Source organism: Octopus sinensis, unplaced genomic scaffold (assembly GCF_006345805.1).
Source record: "Octopus sinensis unplaced genomic scaffold, ASM634580v1 Contig11200, whole genome shotgun sequence".
NCBI classification, from domain to species: domain Eukaryota; kingdom Metazoa; phylum Mollusca; class Cephalopoda; order Octopoda; family Octopodidae; genus Octopus; species Octopus sinensis.
The window spans coordinates 110,001-120,000 of record NW_021832281.1 but is presented as its reverse complement, the minus strand read 5'-3'; the positions used below and the strand labels follow the sequence as shown (position 1 = coordinate 120,000).

Below are 10,000 nucleotides of genomic sequence, written 5' to 3'. Positions count from 1 at the left end.
GTAGTAGTAGTAGTAGTAGGAGTAGTAGTAGTAGTAGTAGGAGTAGTAGTAGTAGTAGTAGTAGTAGTAGTAGTAGTAGGAGTAGTAACCGCAGCAGCAGAAGCAGCAGCGGTAGTAGTAGTAGTAGTAGTAGTAGTAGTAGTAGCAGCAGCAGCAGCAGCAGCAGCAGTAGGGCGGTGGGTGGCAGTGATGGTTGTGGTGTCTAGGGGGTGCTGTAAAAAGATATGATGGGTAGCAGAATGCCTGTGTGGTGATGAGGGTAGGAAGCGGGGTGGATGAAGTAGAGTGGGGGGGGGGAAGCAGACACACTTTCTACCCCTTTTTTTTCCCCCCCAGCCCAGCCCAGCCCCACCCTTAATTCTGTCTGTATTATCTCTTTGCCTTCTGGGTCCCTCCCTCCCGCTCTCTCTCTCTTTCTTTACCCACCCTGATTTTCTTTCACCCCCTTCTCCACTTTATCCCAATCATCATCATCATCATCATCATTTACTAAATCTTTGTTGTCTTGTTGTTGTTGTCGGTGGTGGTGTGTTGTGTGTTTTCACACTATTAACTTTCATGTGAGGTGTGCATGTGTGTATATATGCATGTGTGTGTGTGTGTCTGCGTATCTATGAATGCATGTGTATGTGTGAGGATATGTATATAAGAATGTGTGTGTGTGTGTGTGTCCATGCATGTATGTATGTATATATGTATGTCTGTAGATGTGTGAGGATATTTATGCATATATGAATGTATATATGAATGTGTGTATATATATATATAATAAATAAAACATGCATATATACACACATATATGTACGTACCTACCTCTACATGTATATATATACACACATATATGTACGTACCTACCTCTACATGTATATATATACATGCATATATGGGTACAGGACACCAAAAAAACGTCGAACACAATGAGAAACGAAAACATAAACACAAAACCAAGGAAATGGACATTTTTCTTAAACAACGAAAAAATAGAGTACAGGACATACAAAACAAGGAAAATTCCCCTTCTTCAGTCGCCTTTGTTTCATCTACTCCATGTTTCGTGTGTGTTGTGTGTAGAAGCATGTGTTTATAATATATGTGTATCTATGTGTGTGAGCATATACATATGTGAGTGTGAACCATTTGCACGCTGAACAAAATGCCTAGCGCTAGTTTGTCCCTTTTAAGGTGGTGAGCTAGCAGAAACGTTTGCACGCCGGACGAAATCCTTAGCGGTAATTTGTTGCCGTTAAATTCTGAGTTCAAATTCCACTGAGGTCGACTTTGCCTTTCATCCTTTTGGGGGTCGATAAATTAAGTACCAGTTATGCATTGGGTTCGATGTAATCGACTTAATCCCTTTGTCTGTCCTTGTTTGTCCACTCTATGTTTAGCCCCTTGTGGATAGTAAAGAAATAGGTATTTCGTCTGCAGTTACGTTCTGAGTTCAAATTCCGCCGAGGTCGACTTTGCCTTTCAAACTTTCGTGGTCGATAAATTAAGTACCAGTTATGCACTGGGGTCAATGTAATCGATTTAATCCCTTTGTCTGTCCTTGTTTGTCCCCCTCTGTGTTTAGCCCCTTGTGGGCAGTAAAGAAATAAGAAACTGAAAGAAGCCCTTCATATTGGGTTTTCTGGAAAGTTCTGAGCGTTTTTAAGCTAAATCTTTTTAATGCCTTTTATTCCTTCAGGGTCGATGACACAAAGTACCAGTCATATACTGGGCTCGATGATATCAACTGACCCCCTTCCCCTTCTGTCTAAAATTAAGGCCTTAATCAGAAATACTCTCAGTGTTGTTGTTATAGTTGTAATTGTTGTTGTTGTTGTTATTTCTGTTGACAGCCCTTCCAATGCCAGGTCCACGTGGACAGAAAGACGGAGAAGAAGCAGGACTGGTCATTCACGCTGTACAACTTCGATGGCCACGGAAAAATCCGGAGAGAGGTTTGTACACTCTCTTTACTCTTTTTACTCTTTTACTTCTTTCAGTCATTCGACTGCGGCCATGCTGGAGCACCGCCTTTTTTAGTCGAGCAAATCGCCCCCCCGGGATTTATTCTTTTGTAAGCCCAGTACTTATTCTATCGGTCTCTTTTTGCCGAACCGCTAAGTAACGGGGACATAAACACACCAGCATTGGTTGTCACACAATGCTAGGGGGACAAACACAGACACACAAACACACACACGCATATATATATATATATATATATATATATACATATATACAACGGTCTTCTTTCAGTTTCCGTCTTCCAAATCCACTCACAAGGCTTTGGTCGACCCGAGGCTATAGTAGAAGACACTTGCCCAAGGTGTCACGCTGTGGGACTGAACCCGGAACAATGTGGTTGGTAAACAAGCTACTTACCACACAGCCACTCCTATGCCTCTTTTACTTGTTTCAGTCATTTGACTGCGGCCATGCTGGAGCACCGCCTTTAGTCGAGCAAATCGACCCCCCGGGATTTATTCTTTTGTAAGCCCAGTACTTATTCTATCGGTCTCCTTTTGCCGAACCGCTAAGTAACGGGGACATAAACACACCAACATCGGTTGTCAAGCAAATCGACCCCGGGATTTATTCTTTTGTAAGCCCAGTACTTATTCTATCGGTCTCTTTTGCCGAACTGCTAAGTAACAGGGACATAAACACAGCAGCATCGGTTGTCAAGCAATGCTAGGGGGACAAACACAGACACACAAACACATACACACACATATATATATATATATACATATATACAACAGGCTTCTTTCAGTTTCCGTCTACCAAATCCACTCACAAGGCTTTGGTCGGCCCGAGGCTATAGTAGAAGACACTTGCCCAAGGTGCCAGGCAGTGGGACTGAACCCGGAACAATGTGGTTGGTAGACAAGCTACTTACCACACAGCCACTCCTACGCATTTTCATCAATTTCATTTTTTCTATATCATTTTTTTTATATATCATGAGTGGATTGACTGGGTATTCAACCAGCTGTTAATAGATCACTGATCTCTGGTGCACCTCTTGTCATTTGGGTTGTATAGTCCATATGCACAGCCCACTCAGCAGTATGTAGGTACCACTCTGTGACATAGTTCAGTATACCTTCTCTGTGATTAACTCACTGAACTGTCAGCAGTCCCCTCTACATAGCTGTGAATGTGTGTGCGTGTATGTGTGTGTGTGTGTCCTTGTTTTTTCTGTGTCCCTTTCTGTAGATGAGCGTAGGCTCAAAACGTAAAAGACTTTTTCTATTCCTGAGCGTTATACTAATACATCTGTTTGTTTTGTACACCACCTGTCTTCATCTTTTGTTTTTTTCGTAAACTCTCCCTATATATATATCACCGTGACCGACCAGGCTATCAGATGTTGCTACACATCGCTGGTCACAATGCGCTTCGCATTGTTTTAGCCTTCAAATGACGCCACCCCACTGGCTAAGTGAGCAGGCCAATAGAAGAAAGAGTGAGAGAAAGTTGTAGCAAAAGAGTACAGCAGGGATCGCCACCACCCCCTGCCAGAGCCTCATGGAGCTTTGGGTGTTTTCGCTCAATAAACACTAACAGCGCCCAGTCTGGGAATCGAAACCGTGATCCTACAACCATGAGTCCACTGCCCTAACCACTGGGTCATTGCACCGTCACATATATATATGTGTGTGTGTGTGTGTACACTATTTTAAGTTAACAGACATACATATCATTTAATACACACCCTACATTGATATGAGCTATTAGCAGTTTCTTGCTTTGAAGACATGTGTCTAGGGAGGTTCTTATAACATGCCTTGTAGCTCATATCTTTACAGTGTGTACATTAAATGATATTCATCTCTCACTGGATGCAGTACTTTCTTGGCTAATCTTACCCCAATGGAACAGGAAAGTGCATACATACATACATACATACATACATACATACATTTATACATATTGATAGATCATTAGCTCCTACACGCATTTTTTTCTCTCCTTGTTTTTTTCTGAGTATCTTTCTGCTGAAGAGCGTAGGCTCGAAACGTAAAAGACTTGTTCTATTTCTATTTCTAAACGCCATACTAATACATTTGTTTGTTTGTACTCCACCTGCCTTCGTCTTTTGTTTATTTTCGTAAACCTTCCCATTACATATATAAATATATATATATATAAACATAATATAATATAATATAGATAGATATGCACACCATATCTAGAACGTGTGTGTGTGGTGCAGTGTATCTGGGGAGAGGGAGTTGCACTATATCTAGCGTATATATTTACAAATATTAGACTGTATATTTTACACTTTTTACATAGTTCTGGAAAAATAATTACTTATTATTGTCCAATCAGAAACTGACATGTTAATTTCAGTTTCTGATTGGTCAGAATTATTATTATGATTATTATTATTATTACAGTTTCCGTCTACCAAATCCACTCAGAAGGCTTTGGTCAGCCCGAGGCTATAGTAGAAGACACTTGCCCAAGGTGTCACAATGGGACTGAACCCAGAACCATGTGGTTAGTCATGAAGCTACTTACCACACAGCCACTCCTGCACCTATATATATATATATATGTATATATATGACAGGCTTCTTTCAGTTTCCGTCTACCAAATCCACTCAGAAGGCATTGGTCGGCCCGAGGCTATAGTAGAAGACACTTGCCCAAGGTGCCACAATGGGACTGAACCCAGAACCATGTGGTTGGTCATGAAGCTACTTACCACACAGCCACTCCTGCGCCTATCATCATCATCATCATCATTTAACGTCCGCTTTCCATGCTAGCATGGGTTGGACGGTTCAACTGGGGTCTGGGGAGCCCGAAGGCTGCACCAGGCCAGTCAGATCTGGCAGTATTTCTACAGCTGGATGCCCTTCCTAACGCCAACCACTCTGTGAGTGTAGTGGGTGCTTTTTACGTGACACCGGCACAGGTGCCAGGCGAGGCTGGCAATGGCCACAATCGGTTGGTGCTTTTTACGTGCCACCGGCACGGAAGCCAGTCAAGGCGGCGCTGGCATCGGCCACGTTCAGATCGTGCTTTGTAAGTGCCACCGGCACAGGGATCATGTATATATATATGACGTGCTTCTTTCAGTTTCCGTCTACCAAACCCACTCACAAGGCTTTGGTCGACCCGAGGCTATAGTAGAAGACACTTGCCCAAGGTGCCACGCAGTGGGACTGAACCCGGAACCATGTGGTTGGTAAGCAAGCTACTTACCACACAGCCACTCCTACACCCGTCTGTTTATTTCATTAACTTTGTTTATTTCGTTAACTTTGTTTATTTCGTTAACTTTGTTGTGATAATTTCTCACTTTTCTTCCCTATTTCTGTCCCTCTTGTGTTTAGGAAGTGGCCAACTTGTTTCAAACCCTGTATGATGCTGTAGGGTCATCGCTGAAGTTGCCCCTGAACGGGAGAAAGACCCTGAAGCTGCGACTTTCGATTGGTCAAGACAACAGCCAGCTGGAGGCCGACACGGCTGCACAGAGAGACAAGGACAACGGGGCCCCGCTGACGAAGAAGAAGGCCAAATTGAAGAGCATCGGTGTGAGTGGCCGAGACGAAGACAACGCAGGGTGGAAGGAGATCGGTCTGGACAACAAACTGACCACCGCTGTTGACCAGAGCGCGACCAAAGTCAACAACTATATCGTCGCTGCTGATGTGGAGGCTGTGAAGGAGAGCAGCCGGTCAAAGCTTCACGGCGGGGGCCGGTTGTCGAGTGCAACCAGCCTTGGTCATCGGTTGGTGTTGAGTTGCCAGGAGCAACGGAGATTGACCGAGTTGATCCAAGAGAACATGTTAAGAAACCAACAACAACAGATGACAAGGTGACACAACTTACTACATACTTACTTCTCTCTCTCTCTCTCTCTCCATCTCTCTCTCTCTCTCTCATCTCTCTCTCTCTCTCCATCTCTCTCTCTCTCTCTCTCTCTCTCTCTCTCTCTCCTCCATCTCTCTCTCTCTCTCTCTCTCCATCTCTCTCTCTCTCTCTCCATCTCTCCATCTCTCTCCTCTTTGCCTCCCTTTCTCCCTCTGCATTTCTCTGCCTCTCTTTTGCTCTCTTTTCACTCTCTCTCTCCAACACTCTCTCCCTCTCTCTACACATCTCTCTCTCTCTTTCTCTCTACACCTCTCTCTCTTTACAGTGCACCAGCAGCGGTGCTTTGTATGTGGGGCCAGCTCAGATGCTTTTTATGTGACCCCGGAATGGGTGCTTTTTATGTGGCCCCAGCATGGGTACTTTTTATGTGGCCCCAGCACAGATGCTTTTTATGTGGCCCCAGCACAGATGCTTTTTATGTGGCCCCAGAATGGGTGCACTTTATGTGGCCCCAGAATGGGTGCTTTTTATGTGGCCCCAGCATGGGTGCTTTTTATGTGGCCCCAGAATGGGTGCTTTTTATGTGGCCCCAGCATGGGTGCTTTTTATGTGGCCCCAGCATGGGTGCACTTTATGTGGCCCCAGCATGGGTGCTTTTTATGTGGCCCCAGCATGGGTGCTTTTTATGTGGCCCCAGCATGGGTGTCATTTAATATGTGACCCCCAGAATGGGTGCTTTTTATGTGACCCCAGCACAGATGCTTTTTATGTGGCCCCAGAATGGGTGCTTTTTATGTGGCCCCAGAATGGGTACTTTTTATGTGGACCCAGAATGGGTGCACTTTATGTGGCCCCAGCACAGAGGTTTTTTATGTGGCCCCAGAATGGGTGCTTTTTATGTGGCCCCAGAATGGGTGCACTTTATGTGGCCCCAGCACAGAGGTTTTTTATGTGGCCCCAGAATGGGTGCTTTTTATGTGGCCCCAGCATGGGTGCACTTTACGTGGCCCCAGAATGGGTGCACTTTATGTGGTCCCAGAATGGGTGCTTTTTATGTGGCCCCAGCATGGGTGCACTTTATGTGGCCCTAGAATGGGTGCACTTTATATGGCCCCAGCACAGATGCTTTTTATGTGGCCCCAGAATGGGCGCTTTTTATCTGGTCCCAGCATGGGTGCACTTTATGTGGCCCCAGCATGGGTGCACTTTATGTGGCCCCAGCATGGGTGCTTTTTATGTAACCCCAGAATGGGTGCTTTTTATGTAACCCCAGCACAGATGCTTTTTATGTGGCCCCAGAATGGGTGCTTTTTATGTGGCCCCAGCATGGGTGCTTTTATGTGGCCCCAGCATGGGTGCTTTTTATGTGACCCCAGAATGGGTGCTTTTTATGTAACCCCAGCACAGATGCTTTTTATGTGGCCCCAGAATGGGTGCTTTTTATGTGGCCCCAGCATGGGTGCTTTTATGTGGCCCCAGCATGGGTGCTTTTTATGTGACCCCAGAATGGGTGCTTTTTATGTGGCCCCAGCACAGATGCTTTTTATGTGGCCCCAGAATGGGTGCTTTTTATGTGGCCCCAGAATGGGTGCACTTTATGTGGTCCCAGCATGAGTGCTTTTTATGTGGCCCCAGCATGGGTGCTTTTCATGTGTCACTTGTGCTTTTCACATGGCACTGGCACCAGCACAGATACTTTATTTTAAGGTCAGGCGAGCTGGCAGAACCGTTAGCACGCTGGGCAAAACGCTTAGCGGTATTTCATCTGCCGTTATGTTCTGAGTTCAAATTCCACTGAGGTTGACTTTGCCTTTCATCCTTTCGGGGTCGATAAATTAAGTACCAGTTACGCACTGGGGTCGATGTAATCGACTTAATCCCTTTGTCTGTTCTTGTTGGTCCCCTCTATGTTTAGCCCCTTGTGGGTAGTAAAGAAATAAGATGCTTTATTTGTGACCCCAAAATCAGTGCTTTTTATGTGGCATCAACACAAACTATATTTCTTCTGGGAAGGGCTTTAAGGTTAGTGTGGGAAGAAGGAAGGGGGTTGATGATTGTTGTTGCTATAGTAACCTAACATTGTTTTTTTTTTTCGTTCTTCATCTATTTGCAGGAAGCTGCCCGAAACCAGCCAAGAGCACCATCAACCACACCATCATCATCATCACCACCACCACCACCAGCGGCACCGCTACCATCATCACCACCACCACCACCACCACCACAGAGAGGGCAAGAGGCACAAGCACAGCGGCACGAGGAAGCAGGGCATCGAGAACCAGGATCCATGCCACAACATCAACAACAACAACACCAACAACAATGATGAGGATGATAACAACAAGAGGGAAGAAGAGGAGGACGTGGCTGAGGAGAGGAGGAGGAGGAGGAAGGGCGGTAACTGCTTGGACCTTGCTGGATTAGATCCCGGTACCACGTCCATCGTGGAACAGAAGAACCACCATCAACAGCAGCAGCAGCAGCAGCAGCGTACAAGGCTCCACGCGACAATTACACTTCCGTGTGCCACAAACGCGCCCACGGTGAATGCCTGCAGAGATTCTGTGGTGGCGCCGCTAATGCCGACGTGCACCTACGACGCCGTGATCAAGTTCGGCCCCGGGTGTGGCGCCCCGACGCTCCACCTCGTGCCTCGGCCCGACGCGTGCACCGCGAGTGCGCCGCATCACGCGGCGCATCCTCGCTCGCATCCGCATCCGCATCATCCGCCACCGCTCCCGTTGTCGCTCGCGCTGCCCGACCGGTGTTGTCGCGGGGCCGCAGTGGGGAAGAAGGCAGAACAGAACTACGATATTGCCGACGGCGGCGGAGGTGGTGGTGGTGGTGGTGGTGGTGGTGGCGGTGGCGGCCATGTAAAAGACCCAGATGAAGAGGCGAGGAGGAGGAGGAAGAAGAAGAGAAAGGAAGCAAAAAAATTGCTCAATGAGAAACAAGCAGCGGTGACATCTGGTTGCTACGACGACAACAACAACAACAATAACAGCAACGGCTGCTGTTGCTCCAGCTGGCCAGAAGATCACATGGATCCAGTGGTCACAGTTCCGGGCGGTGGTCTCAGCGGTGGTGGCCACGTTAGGTGCAAGGCGTGCAGTAGAAAGTGCCACAAGAACGCTACCAAGCACAACGTGGGGAGCAACTGTTGTTGCGCCGCCTCGAACAAGCGCCACACCGAACCGGCGGACACCACAAGCCACTTGTACAACAACTGCAACACCAACCACAACCACGGCAATCGCAGCAACAACAACAACAACGCCAACTGCAATGCGGTCGCAAGTGGCAAAAGAGACACGCAAGTCCCGGTGCATCACAAACACAACAACAACAACAATAATAACAACAACAATAATAATCATAGTAGTAATAATAATAATAATAACAATAATAATAATAATGATAATGAAAGTGAAAGTAGAAACAACCATCACCATCACCATCACAATCATCATCACCATCACCATAGCAACAAAAGCGCAAACGCCCACTCCCATCCACATCATCACCACCACCACCACCATCACCATAACAACATCAACAAAAGCATCATCAACAACAATAACAACAACAGCAGCAATTACAGTACGAACTCGCATCAGCGTCATCACCATAGTAACAACACAACCACCACCGCCACCACCACCACCACCACCACCACCGCCGCGAATAACAACAGCAGCAACAACATGAATGGTGGTAATGGTATGTGCAGTGATAGGTGGGTTACCATGCAGAATGAGATAAATAAGTGCAAGGTGTTGTCGAACGGCGGCAGCAAGATGTGCACCGAGTGTTTGTGCAGCAGGTGCTTGCGGCATGCAGGTCGGGTGCGTTCTGGCGGGGGTGGGGAGAGGGTGGCTGCGAATCTGCCGTCGCACGGCACGGATGCGACGGAGAGGAAGCAGGGTGCAGCAGCGACCTCGTTGCTACAGCATGGGCAGAGGCCGTCGCCGATGGGCAGCGTGTTGCCGTTGGCAGCGGCAGTGACCATGACAACGGTGGGAGCAGCAGTGACAACATCGTCGTTGACAACAGCGACTACAGCAGCAATTTCAGCGGTTGCTACGACAACGCCAATATCATCATCATTATCATCATCATCATCGCATGCATTTACAGTGACTGCAGCAGCAGCAACGACAACAACAACATCAGCGCTTGC

General features: G+C 46.8%; 1 protein-coding gene across 1 annotated transcript in view; it reads left to right on the top strand.

Moving 5' to 3' along the window:
- Window positions 1–10,000, top strand: part of LOC115228867 (GATA zinc finger domain-containing protein 7-like) — a 22,734-nt gene that overhangs the window by 12,121 nt on the left and 613 nt on the right. The window contains exons 2-5 of the mRNA XM_036499034.1: window positions 1,842–1,943; window positions 5,340–5,824; window positions 7,934–9,094; window positions 9,389–10,000. The exon at window positions 9,389–10,000 is cut by the window's right edge and continues 613 nt beyond it. Of these exons, the coding sequence (XP_036354927.1) occupies window positions 1,842–1,943; window positions 5,340–5,824; window positions 7,934–9,094; window positions 9,389–10,000 (2,360 nt within the window). The remainder of the gene's footprint in view (window positions 1–1,841; window positions 1,944–5,339; window positions 5,825–7,933; window positions 9,095–9,388) is intronic.